We start from the raw sequence: 22,234 nt of genomic DNA, 5'->3' as shown, positions 1-22,234 counted from the left end.
TTGTAAGCATGGTTTATGTTCGTATCATGTCAAAACTTAGGTGTTCGACTAAGTGAGTCAGTCTAAACATAACACAAATAATAATGTTCAAAGAATAAACTCAAACATGACAAATATAACCCATTTAACGAGTCATAAACTTTTCCACCCCTACTCAGAATCCAATGCAAACCCATTAGTGGGTAATAACACAATTGAGTCTGCTTACATTTTGGCCATATACAGCCCAGAGAGTAATATTCATGCGATCCAGGGCATAGCAATGTACACACATCGTGTTCTAGGGAGTTATAAGGTGTACAAGTGATACAATTACCTGGAAGAAAGAAAAGAAGAAACCATAATACATGCTCACAATGTTGATATGAATTTCAGGCGCCCAGACCTGAAGTTTGCTCATCAGAGGAGTTAGGTAGCCATGCCAGCCTGGCCAGCCAGTGGTCACTGTTTAGTTAGCAGTGAAATTGGACTCAGGTTGAAGGGAGAAAATGCAGGAAACAAAGCTTGTTTTGGCAAAGATCCCAAAACACAAGGGCTTGCCTATGCTGGCTGGCAAGGCACATTTGAAAACAAAATCAGTAGGGCTAACCTTCAGGCATATATTTACATAGGAACCTAAAACCATTAACTTGTCTACAATCTGCTAGTTTTGTGTTAGTTTGTCCAATTGAGAGAACAAGAAAGTTTCTGGTGAGATCCCAAACCAATCGTCAAGGAAACTGGCATATAATTTTAATAAACTGACAAAATTTTAAATCAGATCCCTCTGCTAGTCAGCATCGGCTTCAGGAACCAACAGCCAGAAACTCCTTATGCATCAAAGTATTCCTCAGGAACATAAAACTTTAGTCCAATTGCCTACAACAGCAGAGATATCCATTAGGCCAATGAAATTATCCAGACCTTGTAATGACTCTGCCTATCTGTAATTTGTAATATCCAGGCCACAAAATGCAGGACTAAAAGATATTTAAACTAACTGTTCTGGATGAAAACCATAGAAAGAATTTCACAGATCAATTGAAAGGACAAAAAGAAGCATCTTTGTAAGCAAGTTGGCAAGTGGTTAGTAATTTCTTAATACAACGGTTCAGAAGTACCCATTATTTACAATTTTATAATTGATGAACACCTAGTGGAAAAAAATGGTTATCATTAAATATACCAGTTTGTCCTAGCTTATAATTATAATTGTTTCCATTCATAACAAGTAAAAGTTTCATTTGAGAGAGTAGTGCCACACCTAAGTTTTAATCTGCAAGTTTCCAAAACAACACAATTTCTTTTCTGCTTCTCAATTTTAAGCTTTTTAGGACCTGTGAATGGGAAGTACAACACTGAAAATACCTTAAGAATTCCATTTTGATGTAAATTCCATTGTGTTTTCCCAACTCAAAACTGAACACTACGAGGCATTCAATGAGTACCCATATAATGATCTTATGGAAACATTTAGTGACTTTAAAAAATCACCTCTAAACCGTTGTTTGAGGGCTATTGAGAATCAGAATAATATTGACTAGAAAAAGCGGTGGTGAAACTGCTGATTTCACATTATCTGTTCAAATGAAGTAGTGAGTGTTGAACAGCAATGCCATAACCATGAATAGTAGAAGTTCATTCACCAGACAAAGAAAAATTGAACTTAATGCAAGAACAAAATATAGTTTGTACATTAAGCAAATTAATTTAAAAGATTACTTGTACCATACCTGTGCAAATTTAATATCAGCATCACTGTGGTCATTTAGTCTCCCAGCTGCATCTCCAACATAAAAGGATCTACAAATGTAGAGTTGGGGAACTAATATCAAACTGCTGATCCCATCTCTTAACATAGTGTTATTTTACACAATAAAGCAGCAAACAGAAGTGTTCAAAGAGGGATAACATGATGGCATTAGGCAATTCTTTGTATGGGAGAATGCTAATCACAGTGCTCTTTGTGAATATAAGAGCTGTACATGTATATTGTGGGACAGAGTGGCACATAGCATAAAAACCAGATTCCCAAAACCAAAATAGTAAAGCAAGAAAGGGAAGAGAAAAATAACTGATCCATATCAATTGAAATGCCAGAGTTGAAGTGTTGCTCCATAATCCGCCACATCCCAGGTTTGGGCTTGCGAAAGGGGTCTTCTGCTTGACCATCAGATTTATCAAACCCACAGGATATAAAAACCTGCAAACAGAGAGTTACAAGTAAAGACTTTGCATATTTTCCAAGATATTCTCCACATTAAATAAGCTTTAATTCCAAACAAAGGAATGGGTGAAGAGATCTGATCCACACCGAGAGTTGTCACACAAAATGATCACCATACAGATCAAATTTTGCTGCCTAATTCATAAAAGAAAATCCAAGGACACCAGAATAAACCACCTGAATTGGAACCTTAACACACTTGATGAAATTGTTCAGGCGCCCAATTTTTGAGTCCACTGCTACCTGTCTCTTATTCTTCCAGCGCTCTATGTTGGATTCATTGGTAAAGATTACCTGATGATGAAATTGAGAATGAAGATGGGTAAAACATTCACACGGCTTAATAAACTGAATCAACCGCAATATCCAAATGACAAGTTGTAATAATTATCATTTTATAAATCAAGAACAAAAAGTTATTAAATAAATATTAGAAAATTTTCACAAGGAAAAGAAACAAACCAGCTTGTAGCCATCATTATACAAGCTCTGCAACTTGTCCGGTATTGAAGGATACATAAGGGACCAAGCATCTGGACCTACTCTGGAATTAAAGTACAATTAGGTTGCCTATCAGTTTGAATGATGCATGGCCACATATCATTCTTTTGCATCAGCTGGGTGTCAACTGATACATTTTGGTGTTGCTGATAAGTAGAGATACACCAAGATATCATGTAATACTAGAGAGAACACTTTTGAGGAAATGCTCTTAGTTTATTTTGACCATTAGCTATTAGAATTTTACTTTCTGTAATAAAAATCCATCAAGCATTACTAAAAATAAGGACCTCAGAAATTATAAAAGCCATACCTTTTCACAGATGTTTTGGCAAGACATCCATCAAAATCGAATGCAGCAATTTTTTTTGAATCATGAAGATCATCATCCTACAAAAGGTGGAATACATAAAGAACAGGTGAACAATGTGCAATGTCTTACTACTGCTGAAAAGTAGCTTGTTAAGTGGTTCAGATGAACAAGGTATAAGCAAATGAATGCATGTAAGCGGGGAGTACACAACTGCAAACATATGTGTCTGTGCATTAATGACCCATAAGCAAGCAAAAATGCTATAAATAGCACTGACAAAACGTTTGAATGGTTTAAAAACAGGTCAAAATAATAGGAACCAACAATGTAAAAGCAATAAAAAAGGTAGATTCTAAATAGGGGCTCAAAGAAGAGAACTAACATCAGAAAAAAACTAGCAGAAAGCTTGTTTCAATATAATTGCAGCAAAATAGAGTATACAAACCATTACCACTTCTTTACCTACAAATATAAATGAATTTCAAACCTTTATATCCCTGTACTGTCTATTCATGTAAAACAAGCATCAACAAGGTTCGCTATCATAACTAAAGCAATATCTCACCCGTTCAAGAAAAATTACTGTCTGGAATGCTTTCCATTTTGGCAATAAAGTAGCATCCTGAATCAGAAATCAACTTGGATTAATGAAAGAAGCCTTAATGAAAGGCAAATACTTGTGAGAAAAAGAAGGTTCCTATGATGATATGAAGTTTACAAAGATGTAATAATGGTAAATTTAAAATTGAAAAAAAACTAGAACACCAAAAATAAACATTAACATAGATCAAACCTTATACTTGTCCTTGATATTAGAAACTGCAAAGGCTATTTCCTGCTCAGCTTTCAGAGCAGGTGCAGACATCTGCATGCAATAATGCGCAAAGTAAAACCAAATAAATGTCCAACTTGACAGTAAAAAGTTATGCCAAGCAAGCTAAGAAATGCCATACAACATGAACTCTTTACAAGAAACAATTCATTGGTAACTAGAAACCAACAATGAAATGAACCAAAAGATAAGAAAACTAGTCAACTGCTTTCTTTAAATGGGTTTGTACACAGATGTTTGATTCACAACTTCACAAATCCAGATGAAGATGTTAATGATAAAAAAAAAATAGCTAGAATTCATTAACACAAGACACAAAGCATATGACATTACCGCTGTGGCAAGAGAGGACTGAATAATTGAAACAGTATTATTGAACACCTATAGAGGCTGTATAATTAATTCCAGGTTGAAAAACCAAGCTCAGGTTTCACATAATTAAACTTGATGCTGATGCATCTCGGGACATAAAAGTGCCAATAAATCAGAACTGTCCTTTGCAGTTTCAGAATATTATCTGTCAATCATATATTCCCAAGGCATGCTTATTATCTCATGACTACATCTCTAAGAATAAAAAATCTACTGATTCAAAGTTCACAGAATACCAAAACTTCTTTTTAATCGCCTAATTTTTTTCTTTCCAGACTGTCTCAGGCTCAATATTATAGTTTGGTGGAAAATATAAACCTTTTGAGATCATTGTCTGCACTTTGCCACCTCACCTCACATTGCACTTCACTCCCCTTCAAAACTTCAATGACTTACTATGTACAAGGCTGACCTTTTCTCCCATTACAAACTCATACAAATACCTAGACTTATTAAAAGATGTTTCTCACAAGTTTTGGATGCAGGTTTCTGGGAAGTAAGCTTCTCATTTTAAACCAGAGTCTCCAGTGATTATGGGTTTAACTCTATTCACATACTGATATAATCCTATACAATATAGCAAAAAGGCCAGCTATGGGATGTTTATGATCTGGTACTTGAGAGTCTGCGTCATCAAAGAAAATAAAAGTAACTTCCATGTCCATTAGATGAACAAAGGCCAACAGATACACATATAAAACGAAACAAAACAGTTATCACACAATTAATCAAAAAAACAAAAAAAGGAAACCAATACCTTTGTTTTCTTTGAATCCCTTTCTTCCCTCTTATCTTTTTCATCTTCATCTCTTTTATGCACCTAATAATGAGGAAATGCAAGACATGATCACACATAATTAACTTAAGAAATAAATACAAGGATCAAAAGAGAAACTGAGCTTGTTTACCCCCAATTCCTCACAAATCAGTTCTTTGCTTCCTTCAGTTAGGTCTTTACCTTCATCCAAGACCTGCCAAGTTACATACATTTCTATAGCTCATATAGATGATGGAGCTTTTGCAACAATAAAGGGAAAAAAATGAGCAAATTGACCAGGAAGTGCCATTGGAAATGTTGTTATACATAACAAGAAGTTTAAAACATTCATAATTTTATTTTCCTGTCGAATGGGAAAAAAACAAGTATAAAACAAAATTTCTATGCCTTATATATAAATCTATTAGGCCTTAGGCCGTCCATCAACCTAAATAAAAACTATCATGAGAAGCTGTCCAATTTAAACCATGTGACAGTTAAATAAAGAAATCTACAATCAGGGGTGAGCCATCATCCCCTTACCAACAGCTGATTTCCAAGGACAAACAATGCTCAAACTTAAGCCTATTCATATAATTTTTCTAGCCATACTTAGGTGCCTCCACCTGAAACAATCTTTCGGATCTACTGTCAATGCTCTCCACACATTCTCACCCTTTGGCCTACTTCCCTTGAGCTCAGGAAGATTATATAATCATATGCATGAGGCTAGCCTCCTCCAACAAAGAATCCTCACAAACATATACAAAAGTATAACATATTTTTCCCCTAATTTTTACCTACTTTTTTCTGAGAATTTCACCCATTATTTGCTTTATCCAAAAATATTGTCAACAATTTATTTCGAGTTATTAATTTCAATAGGATACTCCATCATGTTGTTTAGCAAAAAAATCACCAAAATGTAAAACCACACCTTATGCAATCTCTTATCATATGCCTGGTTGTCGCACAAGGACCTAATGATTATATTCTGTTCTATTTTATGCGCAAATTAAAAAAGGAGGCCATTATAAAAATCGGCAACCATAAATACAACTCAAAAAAAAAAAAAATTAATTAATGTTGTCATTTTAAGAAATCATGAAACCATTCTCATCCCATTAGCTGTTATGATGGCACAAATTTTTATGTTGGTTTAACAGGTTCAAATGAAAATCTAAATGCAATTTGGCCTGTCAATTTTCAAGGGGGAACTGGCATGCTCTTCATCTTTCACAAGCCATTACAAACTACTGTAGAGATTCAACTCCTACCTCATCCAGAGACTTTGCAAAACCATCAACCAATTTCTTAAGAGCTTCCTGGTCACTGCTCTGGAAACACAATGGAACAAGAAAAATTAATTAAAAATTTTGAAAACTAGAAACTACTATGACTATGAGTTTCCACTTCAATACCAACAGCTCTGTTTGGCTAAGAGAAAATAAGAAATAAAAAAGAAAAAAATAAAAGAAGAAAATATTCATATTAACTGAACCAAACAGGTACCCGAAAGACAGGTTACATAAAACAGAGAATTTGGTATTAAAACTCTAGTGCTGAAGTACAGAGATGAAAAGTATAATATTTTCGTCATTAGACTAATAACAATGAGCTTTCTCATCCATTACCAGTTCTTCACTCATCTCAGAAACAAAAATAAAAACATCACAAACACACCCATAGTTTGCAGTTTCACATTTTCCACTGTGAGACACAAAAGACACATTTTCCCCTCTCAAAAAGCAAACAATCTACCGAAAACATAACCAGAAGCGCCTTATAAGATTTTAATTTCCATTTCCTCTGCTTTCTTAGTACCCAAACTGACCAAACCAAAAAAAATCCAAAAACCCTACTTCCAAACCTTCAAAGAAGCAAACCCTTGTATCATCTCGGCCGAGGAAATCGACTCGGAACCAGCCGAAAAGCAATGCACGTGATGCCACTTGGTCATATCGAAGCCTCGCGCGCCTCTGGTCACCAGCCCCAACCTCACAGCATTTGCAGAGATCGTTTTGGAACATGTCTTGCACGAAGACCGATTCGACTTGGCGTACTCCACGACAACTTTTGATGAAGAAGACGACGACATTGAAGTAGTTTTCTCGACGCAAAAGCAGTACAAACCCTTCGAAATTCGCAGTGGAGAGCTAGGAATATGGTATTGGGGGAGGGAAAAAATGGTTGAAAAGCTAGGGTAACGGGTGAGAGTACAGAAATTGGAGATGGATGCATGTACCATAATCCGGTGGAGAAGAACCGACGAAAATATATTTTTATATAATAATAATAAAATTAATAGTTGTAACAAATTTTGGTTATGTTTGATTTCACCTTATAAAATATAAAAAAAAAATTGAAATTAATTAAAATTTATATATTTTTAACTATTTAATCTTAAATAAAATAAGATATTAAATAAAAATAATTTATTAAATTTAAATATATTTTTTTATTTTTCTTCTTTTTTTCTTTTTTTTCCACTTTTTTTCTTTATTTTATTTTTCATAAACCAAACCTAACTTAATATTTTTAGGAAAAAGTGGGTTTTGATTAAATACATAGAAAAAACAATCTTAAATTTTTTAAATTAGTGTTATCCTTATCTATTTAAAAATAATTTAAAATATATGTGTTTTTTAATTAGTCATTTTATTATTTCTTAAAATACTTTTTTTATTTGTCATATTATCAATATTAACTAATAACTAAATTCCTTCAAGCAAATGTCTCCTTTTTTATTAATATTATTATTATTATTTTATTTGAGATTTTTTTCGCTATTTCTAATGGCCGCACTCTCAAACAGCCTCGATTTTACTATAAGATGTTTGTTTATGGAAAAAGAATAAGTCATAATTTTTTCCAATAATAATATAACAATAAAATAATAATAATAATAATAAATCTAAAAGGAAAAGAAATACTTATAGTAGTTAATTGATGTTAATGGTGACTAAAAAGACATTTAAGTTTAGTTTTTATTTTTCAAAATATAAGATATTTTATATAATTTCTTTATCAAATTTATTAGAAATGTGATTTAAATTTTAAAATTCTATTTTTAAATTGACTAATCTAATTTGTCTACTAGATAACAGGGGATAAATAGATGTACAAAGTTAATCTTGAATCAGTCCTATTGCATTAGCAAAGGTCATGAATGATCTAGGCTCGAAGGGTTCGTTAAAGATTATATTGTTGTATTAATTTCAAAATTGATATTATTTAATAAATAAATCATTTTAAAATCTATTATAAAATATTTATTAACATTTATCTTTATTTTTATTGTTATTTAATTATAAATTCTTATTGGCTTATAACTGGGATGCAATAATAATAAAGAATGTCATTAGATGACTTATAACATGCCGTGATTGATGTTATGAACGCTTATAACATGTTTAATAATTGTTTTCAAAAATAGTTTTTTATAACACTTTTTGAAAACCATCATTTGATGTTTTATAAAACAAGTTTTTAGAAGTATTATTTGAAAACATGTTTATCTCGACAATTATTTATCATTCACCATGCTCTATAGGGATCATCGAATTAATAAAAATGAGTTCTAATTATTCAATCATGACATGTCAAATTGGCATAAAAAGATATGTTTATTCTCACATGAAAAGACAATTTAAAAAAAAAGGAAAAAAAAATAGTCACAAATATTTAAATGTATCTTGAATATTCTTAACTCATTAACACGCTTTAAAATAATGAAGATCTTTTGAGCCTAAAACGAATATTTTATTAAGTATAAGAGTTGATCTTTAACCTTAATGTAAAAGTTTGTTTGATTCTGCAATTTTATGAGACATAATAAGAACATCGTGTCTGTATAAATGGTAGTCGTGATTGATAGAAAAAAAAAGTGTTTAACATTGTATAAGTATGGACTTATACTCACCATATAAACACATTTTAAAACCATGAAAATCCTTTGGATTCAAAGTAAATAATACAATAATCCAAGTTATTTCTTCTTACATACTTTTGTTATGAAAAACAATATTTAATAAATAAAAAATCTCAGCATAATTTTTTATTAATTATGTATGCATTTGTGAATTGTTTATGATTTTGTCTTTTTTTTTGTAATAATTTATTTATTTATTTTTGGTTCCAAACACATTTGTGAATTGTGTTTTGGGCCCAATTGGTCTATATAACTTTCATAATTTATGGAAATAATATAAGATGTTAAAAGACCAATATATCCTTCAAATTTCTATATATTACTTTTTAAGGATATAAAATAGTGATGGACTAAAATACCCAATGACCTTTCACATAAACTTTTTTTGTCTTTATTGCACTACTATTCATGCAACCATAATAATTCTATTTTAACAATTTGGATTTTTCATTGTTTTAAAAAAATTTTATATAAATAATTCAAAATCAGCATTATTTTTTATTTTAAATTATAAATAAATAAAAATTATGTTAAAAAACTATTTTAAAAAATACTTTCTAAAAAATGGTAATATGATTTACATTTTTTATATTTTTCTTTTTGAAAAAACATTTAATTAAAAAATGAAAACTATTTTTTAAAATAAAAATTGAAAACCTTGTTTAGTATTATTTTTTATATGAAAATAATAAAAAGAATTAAATTCCATACATTGATTATCCATTTTTATTTTTTTTTCATTAGTTATTTTAATAATAAAATAAAAAATATAGTATGTTTACAATTAAACAAAGAAATTGATAAATTATGTGTTTTTTGTGGGACTATCTTTTACATGAAAAATAATTAAATAACTAAATTATATATATTTATTACTCTTTTTAATTTTATTTTCTTTATTTATTTTTGGTCTAGTAGAAAATTTTAATATATCCATAATTAACAAAGTAATAAATCAATTGTGCACATTTTAATCTATTAAAATAAATTACTTTCTAATTTAAATAAATAAAATGAAATAAGTAAATAAATTTGAGGTTATTTATATTTTTTAACATATCTTATATCAATATTTTGTATGGTTAAATAATTTTTTATTTTTTTCTTTAATTCCAAAAATAAAATGAAATAAATAAATAAATTTAGTATTTTATAACTGATCTTACATTCATATTTCTTATGGTTAAATAAATTTTTATTATTTTTTCTTTATTTCCAAAAATAAAAGGAAATAAATAAATAAACTTGGCTTACCTTAATAATGATGTTTAGATAAAAATTTTGTTTTTACATTCTATATCATTTTTTAAATTAAACCATTTGAAACATGATTTACACATCATATGTGGCACATAATGTATGTATATGGATGAAATTTGCATCATTGTACAAGGGTATTATACTAACTGTACAAAGTAATTATTCAATTGGACAAGACAAATGTTCTAAATGTACAAGACAAATGTTCTAACTATACAAGGTTATAATTTGTGAAAAATTTTAATCAATTTTGAACAACCTTTTTTTTGTCTTGTCACCTAAGGATTGCACACTTTTAAGGTACACATTCCTCTATTGCACACTCATCTTATACACTTTATCTAACTCGCACAGGATAATTTGAATACTTATCCCACCAATGATGTTTGAGAGAAAATTTTGTTTTTCCATCTTCCACTATTTTTTGAAACAAACAAATCAAAACATGGTTAATCTACATATGGTTACACATTGAGTTGGGGGTATATAGAATTTGAGTCACTATACAAGGTATTTACACAAAGTGTATATGACAAATATACTATCTGTGCAAGGGTGTACAAGACAATTATTTGTGAAGGATTTTAAGTAATTCTGAAAAACTTGTTTGTTTATTTATTAGAGAATAAATGACATTCCTTACACACATTTGGTTAAGTATACATTCATCTCATGCACTTTATCTAACTTGTATATGATCATTTGAATATGTACCCCACTTATGATGATTGTAAAACAAAATCATACAATAATTTTTCTTCATTTTTAAAACCAAACAAATGCAAACATGATTAACCGACCTATTATCAAATATTCATGAGATGATGTATGAAATTTGAGTTATTGTACAAAGGTATTACACTAACTGTACAAGACAAATTTACTAATGATATAATGGTGTACAAGATTACTTTTTGTTAAGGATTTCAAGTGATTTTGAAAAACTTTCCCATTTTTTCCACTCAAAGATTTTTTTTCCCCACTCAAATTCTCTCACTCAAGAATTGTTTCGAATTTTATTTTTAAATTTTATCATCAAAATTTTGCAATTGCATATTTTGTATTTGTAGTTTTAGCAATGCTCTTTCTTTCCACTATTTTTTTTTTTTGTGAAATTTTATCCAAATGAATCTATATTTAAAATTATAATCATATTTATCAATTTTTTTTTAAGATTATCTTTAATTCTTTTAATATATTTATACTCATTTATTTAAAAAATGAAAACTATTTTTTTTTTGTAAACATGTTCTATTACCTTTTAACTAAAAAATTGTATTGACAATTTTCTTATTGTGAGTCAAAATATTTCGCATTAGTCCATCTAGATAAGAAAAATTATTAATATAATATTAGAAGTTCATATTTTAGTTATTTTTTTTTTAATAAATTTATCTTTTTAAAAATTTTAAAATAAAAACATTATATATATAATAAAGTGAAGTGATAGTCAATTTTTAAATTTTTTAAAATATGGTTAATGTAGAAAATATAAAAAATAATTAAAAATAAGAGAAAAATATAAATGAAAAGGTAATATAAATTTAAAATAAAAGATGAAAATTAAACTAAAAGATAAATACAAAAAGATAAAAAATATTTGAATGAAAAATCCCAAATTTTTTATCATTGCTTATAATAAGAGCAAAAAGATTCAATATTTTTAAAAATAAAAAACAAAAAAAAAAGTTAGAAATAAGTAATGCTTAATAGGGAATAGAAAAGGGAAAAAAAACATAAAAAAATTGAAATTCACAATTACTTGTATCTACGTAAGGGTTAAGGGTATTTTAATTTTTAAGTATTAATGAAAGACAATATCCTTCATCTTAATTTTTATACTTTATTTGAGTCTTGGACTATGCCTGAAATATGGACAAAATGTTAATTTTTGGCCCAGTTGGCCCAAAACACAATACTCCCGAAAAGGAAACCCAGTCAGTATTATTTTTCAAAGATTGAAGTATTGGAAAAAGCTTTATGGATTCCGACGAGCAGAGGCTGAGAGATGAGGTCATATATCTCCACTCTCTGTGGCACCAAGGCCCTCCAAGAAAAACCAACACTAACCCTAACCCTAGACCCATCTCCAAATCATCAAGAACCCTTCATCAGACCTCCATTTCCAAAACTTTCAAGAACACCACCACCAAAAAACACAAAACCAAGCCCAAGAAACTCGAAAAGGCCAAAAAGCCGCCGGAATCCGACCCACAACCCCCGGCCTCCGGCGCCGAATGGCCGGTCCAACCCATTTCAGACCAGCTCTCCGGATGGTCAAAATCCCCCTCCCTCCCCACCGCCAGGCCGGCCACGGCGGAGGAGGAAGCCAAGTTGATTGCACTGCAAATACAAGAAAAGGGTTTGGCCGCTTGCAGAGAGTTTTTCTCAAGGAATGAGAGTGACGACGACGACGATGATGTTGATGATGATGATCTGGAGGAAGATGGGTGTGAGGAATTTGAATTCTTTGTGGGGTTGTTTTCGAAGGATGTTGAATTGAGGAGTTACTATGAGAAGAACAATGAGGGTGGAATTTTCTGCTGTTTGGTGTGTGGTGGGATGGGGAAGAAGGTTGGGAAGAGGTATAAGGACTGTGTGGGGCTTGTTCAGCATTCAAGTGCGATTTCTAAGACGAACAAAAAGCGGGCGCATCGATCTTATGGACATGTTATTTGTAGGGTTCTTGGTTGGGATGTTAATCGGCTTCCTACAATAGCTTTGAAAGCGGGTGATCATCTCCCTCAAGGGGGAGAATTGCAGGTAGTTAATTGTTAGTGCTTGTTATGTTTGATTATGCTGATATTTAAGCTCATTGATTACTTGAACTGAACAATGTAGGGTAATTCCAATGGCAATACCAATAATTTGGATTCCACTGATGATAATTTGAAATCCGTGATCAAGGATCAGAATGTTGATATGGATGAAGTGAAGGTTTGCAAGGCTATTTAACTATATAGCCCTTTGGGGATATTTATTATATTTGTTTGTGGTATTTTCATATGGTGATGTTTTAAGTTCAACATTGTAGGGTGATAGCAGTGACAATGCCGATAATTTGAATGTTGTGGTTGAGGATTCAAATGCTAATGGGGTTGAATTGAAGGTTTGTGTGTATCAGGTTTGTTTGGGCTTTGTGTATCTCAACGATGACATGTCATATAGGTGTTGTGTTTTTTTATTTTTGTGAATTGCAGGATTCTTTGGAGGAGGGCAAGGACACTAAGTTGGGAGATCTTGATAAGGGAGTTTTGGATGTCACGGATGTGAACACTGGAGAGCTGGATTGCACGGTGAGATGATTTGTCTTATAATTAGTAATGCAAATGGTTTTTATGCCTTCCTTTTTCGATTATGATTTCTCTAATGATGGTGTATAAATATTGCTGTTGGAAAAGAAACAGAGGTTTCTACCAAACCGGCCATTTGAGAAAGAAAAGTGGAAGCATAATGAAACTAATAACCTCTAGTGCAAAATTGGCTGAGTGGGATGCTCATCTATCATATAAACACTTTTCTTTATATATGTACAAAAATGCTGATAATTTGAATGTTGTTGTTGAGGATTCAAATGCTAATGGGGTTGAATTAAAGGTTTGTGTGTAACATCAGGGCTTTGTGTATCTCAACAATGACATATCATATGTGTGTTGTGTGTGTGTTTTTTTTTTGTTTTTTTTTTTGTGAATTGCTGGATTCTTTGGAGGAGGGCAATGACAGTAAGTTGGGAGATCTTGATAAGGGAGTTTTGGATGCCACGGATGTACATACTGGAGAGCTGGATTGCATGGTGAGATGATTTGTCTTATAATTAGTAATGCAAATGGTTTTTATGCCTTCCTTTTTTGATTAAGATTTCTCTAATGATGGTGTAAAAATATTGCCGTTGGAAAAGAAACAGAGTTTTCTACCAAACCAGCCATTTGAGAAAGAAACGTAGAAGCATAATAAAACAAATAACCTCTCTAGTGCAAAATTGGCTGAGTCGGATGCTCATCTATCATATAAATGCTTTTCTTTATATATGTACAAAATATGCATCTGCCCTTGAGGCCTAGCTCAAGTGGTAAAAGGTCGGGGAGGGTTTATGAGAGGCTCTATGTTCAAGTCCAATTTACCAATCAAAAAAATGTACAAGATATGCATCTGCATTTTCTAACAAAGTAAATGGCATCTTAAGAACATGATTTTGTTAGGGGCCCCATTTTGGTGGTGCTTGGCAATAGTTGCTGCATAGTGTCACTTGTAGTGGCTGTTTTATGCAACTGCAGGAAAATAGTTCTGCTGTTTCCCTAGCATATCAGATGTGATTCCTACATTATGTGTGACAGGAGAGATATACTTGTGGTGGAGTGATTTTTTTTTTTATAAATAAAACCAAATTCATTAGAAAATAAAAACGCCACAAGGACACACCAAATACTCGGGAAGTATACAAATAGCACCTAATAGCACAAGTGGTGCACATATTTTTTTTGTTTGTTTCTTTTTCTTTTTTGATAAGAATATGTGAATTGCATGTTCCTAGCGCACACAGAAGCTGGATGGCAAGCCACAAGGAAGATGTGTGTCCAACGTAGCATATTTTTGGGATTGATTTGTCAATTTTCTTGTTTCCCATTTGTTCCAATTTGTGTGGTTATTTTTTCTTCCAAAAATCTGCTCTTATGGTACAAATCTTGAAACAATCATATCGATGCTTTTGGTAATTACCCAATCCAACCTTTTGTTTTTTATTGTTTAAAATTACCGAATATTGAAATCTTTGAAGGAAGATGGTGTTGGAATCAACACTAAAGATAAAAATTTCAGGATGTTGTGGTTCTTGATGGGCAGGGCAAGAAGGTGCCCATCAAAATGTAGAATGCCTTGACAAGAAAGCTGTAGAGGTATTGAGTGTAAACTCCTGGAAACCTGGAAACAAAACATTGTATCATTGGAACATTGAATGCCCTGAAATGGTGTATGCATCAGTTCTCTTTGGATTAGATCTTCACTGAGACAATATCTGATTTTTGTTTGCACATTACTCAATTCAGGTGCCTGCTAAAGAAGATGGTGTTGAACCTGAGAGTAAAGATTCTCAAGAGGTGATTATAGGTTTTGGTGGAGCAAATGGAGGAACTAGTGGAGTTGACTTGCAACAATGATTTGGGAAGAAGCAAGTCAGGGTTTAAGATGCACAGTAAGATTTATATTTCTTGAATCTCAGCAGAATGCTTAATGGCAGATTTTGTCAGCCCAAAACTTCTTATGATGAATGGTGGCAAAGGATATAGTTTTGTGAAGAGGTCTGAGATGGAACCCTACCTTCATTTGGTCATGTGAGCAGCTGGGGAAGGGGAAAAATTTCATGGGTCCTGCTGGGGGTTGTGAAGACTGCAACCCCTTTGTGTGGCTCATTGCCTTTGGACCAATTAAAATGATAACTTTCGCAGTCATTCAAGAGTGTTCTCTTCTTCCCTTTTAATTTTGCTTTCTTTGCTTCTTTCTTTTCGAATTTTTTCTTCCCATAAATGAATCCTGTTCCATGTTTAATGTGAATCAGTGCTTCTAGTTTGTGATGATGATTCAGTTACTTGCTGTAGGCATCAAAGAAGTCATTTTGGATTGGATCAATCCGCATGTGCTCGTGTTTAGCTATGGAGTTGGTTGGTATAGGTTATAGTTTCCTTCTGTTGCCTCTCTATGGCATCCATTGCTTGGAACTTCAGCAGGTTGGCAGCCAAAATCAGTTGAGTGCAACTAAGAATCCGTTTGGTGATGCTTTTAGAAAGCATTTATAGCATAAAAGTCGTTTTTTGGAGGAAGAAAAAAAAAAAAAAAAACTTCAAAACATTTGACAAAATTTTAAAAATATTTAAAAAAAAAAATTAAAAAACACTTTTAGCTTTCCCTCAAAAAGCACTTGATAAATGATTTTTGAAAAAACTATTTCGATTAAGATTACTTCAAATAGAAACATTGGCAAACATATTCTAAACATATCACCCATGTACTAAAGCTCATGAGCAATATGCTTGACCTTTCCATATTTGCTGGTTGATTAAATATTATGCCTGAGTTTAATTAAGAGTTTGATTAAGATGGTGTTTGTTTTTTTAACTTTTTGATGAAAATAATTTAGTTTTAGAATTTAAATTGTTTGTTTTTTTAATAAATTTTTTACTAAATAGAAAAAGCCAAAATATATAATTTTTTCTAAATAGAAAAAATAACATATTGATTTTTTTTTACTTTTTAATACTTAATAGAAATAAAATACTATAAAAACAAACAACTTAATATTTAACACTATTAAGCATTAAGGTTCTATTTAGAATTAAGTAAAAAAACAAAAACCATTAAAGTGATTTTGAGAGAAAGTCGGGAATAAGGAAGGCTGGTTTTAGATTTTAGATATAACTGGTCACAAACATTTTAAAATATAAATCATCTTATTTTTTTTCCGATGCGCTGCAACTATCCTTCTCAATTATGCATAACATTAAAACTAAAATAAGAGAGACTATTTGACATATCTATGGTTTGTTTGTTAACTGTTTTTAAATATAATTTTTTGTTTTTGTAAAAACAAAAAGGAGAAAATATATTTAATAAGTAAATAATAGAAAATACTTTTATTTTCTAAAAAATGTTTTTAAAAATAATGAAATAAATATAAAAGATAATTAAAAATAAAGCATTATATACAAAATTTATTTAAAAATAATAATTCAAAACACAAAAAAAAAAACAAGTTAAAAATATTCTAAATCTTAAAATAGACTTTATTTTATAAAACATTATAATGTGGCAACGTGAGAAAATCTTGATGTTATAACTGATCACATAATTTACAAAATAAAACATCAATATGAATCAAAGGGAGATTATATTTAAACCCACCAAATTAACTCTTTTTATATACCTCAAATTTCTTATGCTTAGGTGATGTTTATTTATTTATTTTACTTAATTTTAAATAAAATTTTAATGCTTAACAATATTAAGTATTAGGTTCTTTATTTTTTTAATATTTTATTTCTATTTAATATTTTTTTTTAAACTAACATAATACTTTTTTCATTTAAAAAAAATAAAATATTTCAATTTTTTATTCAACAAAAAACTTATAATAAATCATGAAAAAATATAAAAACAAATTATCTAAAATCTAAGAGTGAATTGCTTTTAACAAAAAACTGAAAAAACAATCGCCATATTATAGCTAGTTTTTTAGTGTTTTTAAGAAGTGCTTTCAACATTTCTAACACTTAAAAGTGTTTTTTGGATTAAAAATGAGCATTGGCAAGATTTTTCAAAACACTTATAAGAATCTAAAAAGTCATTCAAAGTGATTTTTTGAGAAGCTTTTATAGCTTCGATCACCACGGATGATAAATCAATGTCCACATATCATTTTTTTACCATCCCCTCACTGAATGCTGCAATCATGAAAAAAAAACAGTGAAAATGGAGAAATTCAGAGAGATTTGAAGAAGGAAGAGGTGGTGAAGATCAGAGAGTAGAACCTGGGCTTTCTCATTCATCTGTGGTTGGTGTTCCTTGTCAATGAATGGCTTGTTCTACCTATAGAAAAAATGGGATTGTTAAATTTGCAATGTTCTGAGTGTTGCCCTGCTTGCTGGTTTCGGCGATTTCCCTCAGGCTTGTCCAAGATTTTCTCCTTCGTTGTTTGATGTGCTGACAGAGTTCTCTGTGTCAGCTGAGACAGAGTTGCTTTCAGGTTCGGCTTGTTTGTTAGATCCTGGATTATTTCTTTTTCTCCTCTTTCCCCTCAACAGAGTATTACCTTTTCTCACAGGTGGAGTTGCTGGACTATCTGTGATAATATCAACTGCTGTTATTGATGAAGCTATCTCATCTGTTTTACCAACTTCAACTTCATTTTGCAGGACTGTCTCTGGGTTAGCAGCCTTTTGAGGCATTGGATTAGCATGTTTGGAAACTGAAGATGGCTTCACCTTTGGACATATCTCTTTGTATGGTCCTTTGGGGTTCCCCTCTTCACATTATGATGTGAACAGAAATGGCACCAGTGGGTGACGATGTTTTGAGTTGAAGCATTAGATTTCTTGTGGCCATGTGGTGCCCTTGCTCTATTTGGCTCAATTCAGACGGTGCAGTTGTGGCCAGGCTGAAGAATTGTTCCACATCTGCACAATAGTAAATTTGTCAACTACCCATGTCAGACATAACACATATGGCATATGTGTTAAACTCAAATACTAGTGGTCAACTATGTGACGAGCCAAGCATGTAAGCAAAGAGAGAAGAAAGAGTTCTTGCATCTTGGGACTAGGGCTACATAATAATAGGGTTTTAAAGTTAGGGAAATAAGGGCTCTGAGGTTTGAAGTAAGAAAACTGTGACAGAAATCAGTCTATGAAAAAGCCGAAGAAACTAAAAATATTCTAGGCTTCACACCCTAGTGTTACATCATACAATCCTTGAAAAGCATTAAATGCCACAAACTACCCAACAAGTCTTATTTAAATGCTAAGAGATTCTAGATGAACTCAACAAGCCTTCTATGATGAAAATTTAAATAGCATAGGATCACATGTTGACAATTAAGCATGCATTTACCAGCAAAATTCAATCCGTTACCTTGGTTCGTGCTTTGGGAAGCCATTTCTGCTCTCCTTTGATATCCAATAATCTGCTTTCCGAGTGCGTGATGGTCCGAGAATGAGCGATCAATGAACTCTTCCCTTGTCTCCCAAAATTCAGTCCAGTGGAGTGTGTGAGTGTGTGGCCGGGAGTGTTCTTCAAAGAGAACAAAAGAGAGAGTCGTCCACCTCCAAAAGCACACACCTCTATATATATATCACACACATTATTTGGACCACCACTTGACTTAATGGGCCAGTCAAGTGAATTAGGGTGAGCCCATAAAAAATCAAGCAACAATATGTGTCCAGTCCCATTATGGACCACAATGCAAAAATAAATAACACTGATTTATGACATTATTAAATTGATTATGTAAGTCCACACATAAAAATTCCAACAATCTCCCACTTGGACTACATAATCAAACATTACAACATACACATAATCATAAATCAATGTCCCATAGAATCTCATCAGAAATAAATAATCAAAAGCAATCATATATGCTTCATTGCTTGATTCATAGGGAAATGTACAATAATAGCAATCCTTTCAACAATAACATAGTATTACAATACCAAAAAAATGGCTCCCACTAACTTAATACAACCTAGGCTTCCAACAACCCCATTTGAGATACATGTTCTTGAAACGCAATTATGGGTAAGCCTTTTGTTAATGGATCCGCCAACATACTTTTTGTGGACATGTGTTCAATATCAATAAGAGACTCTGCCACTTTCTCCTTAACAAAATAGAACTTTACATCAATATGTTTGGAGCGAGAAATACTCCTAGTGTTCTTAGAGAAAGCAACAGCTGCGGAATTATCACAAAATAATTTCAGCGGTCTAGAAATGGAGTCAACAACTCCTAAAGCTGAAATAACTCCTAAAGCTGAAATAAAATTCCGCATCCACATAGCATGACAACAAGCCTCATAACATGCCACATACTCTGCCTCCATAGTTGAGGATGCTGTAAGTGTCTGCTTGACACTTTTCCAAGATACAGCTCCTCCTGCCATCATAAAAATATAGCCCGTAGTGGATTTCTTATCATCTATGCAGCCAGCAAAATCAGCATCACAAAACCCAACTACATCAAGTAAGCTGGTGCGCTGATATGTCAACATTAAGTCCTTAGTTCCTTGCAAATACCTAAGGACCTTCTTAGCTGCTTTCCAATGTTGACTCCCAGGATTGCTCAAGTACCTTCCCAACATGCCCACAACAAAAGCAATATCAGGGCGTGTACATACTTGAGCATACATAAGGCTGCCCACCACAGATGAATAAGGAATGGTCTTCATTTCCTCTCTCTCATCATCATTTTGAGGACACTGAGCCTTTGAAAATTTATCACCCTTCACAATTGGCGTTTTAGTAGATTTACAGTTGTGCATATTGAACCTCTTCAATATCCTTTCAATATAGGCTCTTTGAGACAATTTAAGCACTCCATTAGCCCTATCACGAAGAATCTTTATGCCCAAGACATAAGAAGCCTCACCAAGATCCTTCATGTCAAAATGGGTTGACAACATGTGCTTTGTCTCAATCAACAAGTCAGGATCATTTGATGCGAGTAGTATATCATCAACATATAAAACAAGAAATATGTAACTACTCCCACTGACCCTCAAATATATGCATCTGTCAACTGTATTCTCTTTAAAACCATTTTGGGTGATAATACTATCAAACTTCAGATACCACTAAATCTTTCATCAACAGAGCTCACATCTTCAAAATATACAACCCTGTCTAACTCAATGATCCTAGTGGTATGAGATGGACAATAAAATCTGGAACCCCTTGATCCAATGCAATAGCCAACAAAGAAACCACTAATGGTTTTAGGATCAAGTTTCTTTGACTGTGGGTTATAGGGCCTGACCACGCTTCCGCTGCGCATAGCTTATAAGGTGTCTTAAGCACAGACTTACTGGGCACTTGATTCAAAATATATGCCGCAGTCCTTAAGGCTTCACCCCATAGAAATTCTAGTAAGGAGGAATTGGACAACATGCACCTCACCATCTCTAACCAATCTCTCTAATAATTGCCTAGAAATATGACCTAGGCGTTTGTGCCACAATATGGAAGAACTCAAATTTACTTGGCTTATCAACTCTCAAAGCCCAGTCCAAAATGTGCATAGCCATATGCACATTGAAAGACTCAAAACATTCCTCAAAATTATTCCAGTAAGAGGTTTGATGGCAGACAATTGCAGAGTAATACCAGGATTGCTTGTAGCTGGAAAATAGCAAAATTCAACAGTATGCATGTTATTACAATATCATGCATTTGCTAATTTCCATAATTTCTCAATTTAGCAATAGCTTGGATTTTTTAAAAAATTCCACGGCGGTAAGGACAACTAATTAAATATTACAACCAAAATGTACTAATTTTATTACCGAAAGGGCAAAGAAAATTAGTACAGTTCATAATATACAATTAATTTCCTTCACCAATCTAAGCATCCTACCAAGCATTGTTATCATCGATAGGACAATTACAATACCCGTATGGACCTTAGTTATCACAATAATAAAACAATCAAATGTGGGAGTTAAATTATCTCAACAAGGACAATTTGACACATATAGGATCACGATAGGCAATCACACATATGTTCACTATTGTCATGAATAAAATTCAAAATATCTCAATTTTCACAATTTGACACACTTGGAATTGCGATAGGCAATCACACAAGTGTGCTTCATTGCCTCAATAAATTGAAATATTTAACAAAATTGACATAGGACAACATTATTGATATAAGGAAAAATTATACCATAAATAACAATAATAATAATAATTGTCCCAATAAAGTCAAAATTTAACAAATGCATAAAAAATTCTAGCATATGCACAATCAATCCAAGAATACCAAGGCAACAAACAAACAAAAAAAAAAAAAATTTTTGGTTTTTTTTTTTTTTTTATGACGTCATGATGACGTCATCACGTCACTATTCATCTCCTTCTCCAGCTGAACACGGCCTGGTGCAGGAGAAAAAAAAAATTTTCCTTTTTCGGCCAAAATTTTGGGCATTTTCCGACAAAAAACGCTTAGATTTCCATCCTCAAACATCAAACCTTCAATCTAATCCCAAAATTTGCACAAAAAACGCATAATAGGAAGAACCAAAGCAAGCCCTAATTCTCGAAATCCCACCAAACAAGCTCCAAAAATCAAATAAAATGATGGGTTTTGCTCCAAACAATATTCTCTACAAGTTTCCAACAACAATCGGGCTTGAAAACAGAGAATCAACATCAAACGAGAAATAAAATTCCAAAAAAATGGCTTCCACCACAGGAAACGGGAAACCCAAAAATTAACCCAAAATTGCAGCTCAAATGTCAATCATGCATGCTCTGATACCAATTGATGAAAATTTAAATAGCATAGGATCACATGTT

At 32.1% G+C, this 22,234-nt stretch overlaps 2 protein-coding genes across 3 annotated transcripts; one reads left to right on the top strand and one right to left on the bottom strand.

The window, feature by feature from the left end:
• Positions 1 to 93: 93 nt before the first annotated feature.
• Positions 94 to 7,264, bottom strand: LOC100243613 (polynucleotide 3'-phosphatase ZDP). The gene is made up of 12 exons (XM_002285428.4): positions 6,852 to 7,264; positions 6,259 to 6,318; positions 5,133 to 5,195; positions 4,982 to 5,044; positions 3,814 to 3,885; positions 3,586 to 3,642; positions 3,021 to 3,097; positions 2,669 to 2,750; positions 2,384 to 2,500; positions 2,055 to 2,182; positions 1,713 to 1,782; positions 94 to 858 (listed from the first exon to the last, which is right to left on the bottom strand). Exons 1-12 carry the CDS (start codon positions 7,227 to 7,229, stop codon positions 811 to 813), a joined length of 1,215 nt encoding a protein of 404 aa, XP_002285464.2. The 5' UTR covers positions 7,230 to 7,264; the 3' UTR covers positions 94 to 810.
• Positions 7,265 to 12,084: 4,820 nt separating this feature from the next.
• On the top strand, positions 12,085 to 15,794 carry LOC100265931 (uncharacterized). Of its 2 annotated transcripts, none has more exons than XM_010645813.3 (5): positions 12,085 to 12,935; positions 13,014 to 13,109; positions 13,207 to 13,281; positions 13,373 to 13,468; positions 13,580 to 13,781. In XM_010645813.3, the coding sequence occupies exons 1-5, from the start codon at positions 12,153 to 12,155 to the stop codon at positions 13,643 to 13,645; spliced, it is 1,116 nt and encodes a 371-aa protein (XP_010644115.1). In that variant the 5' UTR covers positions 12,085 to 12,152; the 3' UTR covers positions 13,646 to 13,781. The 2 variants fall into 2 exon arrangements, with proteins under 2 accessions (XP_010644115.1, XP_002283172.3); XM_002283136.5 differs by lacking the exon at positions 13,580 to 13,781 and adding an exon at positions 15,215 to 15,794 and having other exon boundaries at positions 12,086 to 12,935.
• The last annotated feature ends 6,440 nt before the right edge of the window (positions 15,795 to 22,234 follow it).

This window comes from Vitis vinifera, chromosome 19 (genome assembly GCF_030704535.1).
Source record: "Vitis vinifera cultivar Pinot Noir 40024 chromosome 19, ASM3070453v1".
Classification (NCBI taxonomy): domain Eukaryota; kingdom Viridiplantae; phylum Streptophyta; class Magnoliopsida; order Vitales; family Vitaceae; genus Vitis; species Vitis vinifera.
This window is presented reverse-complemented; position numbering and strand designations above follow the sequence as displayed.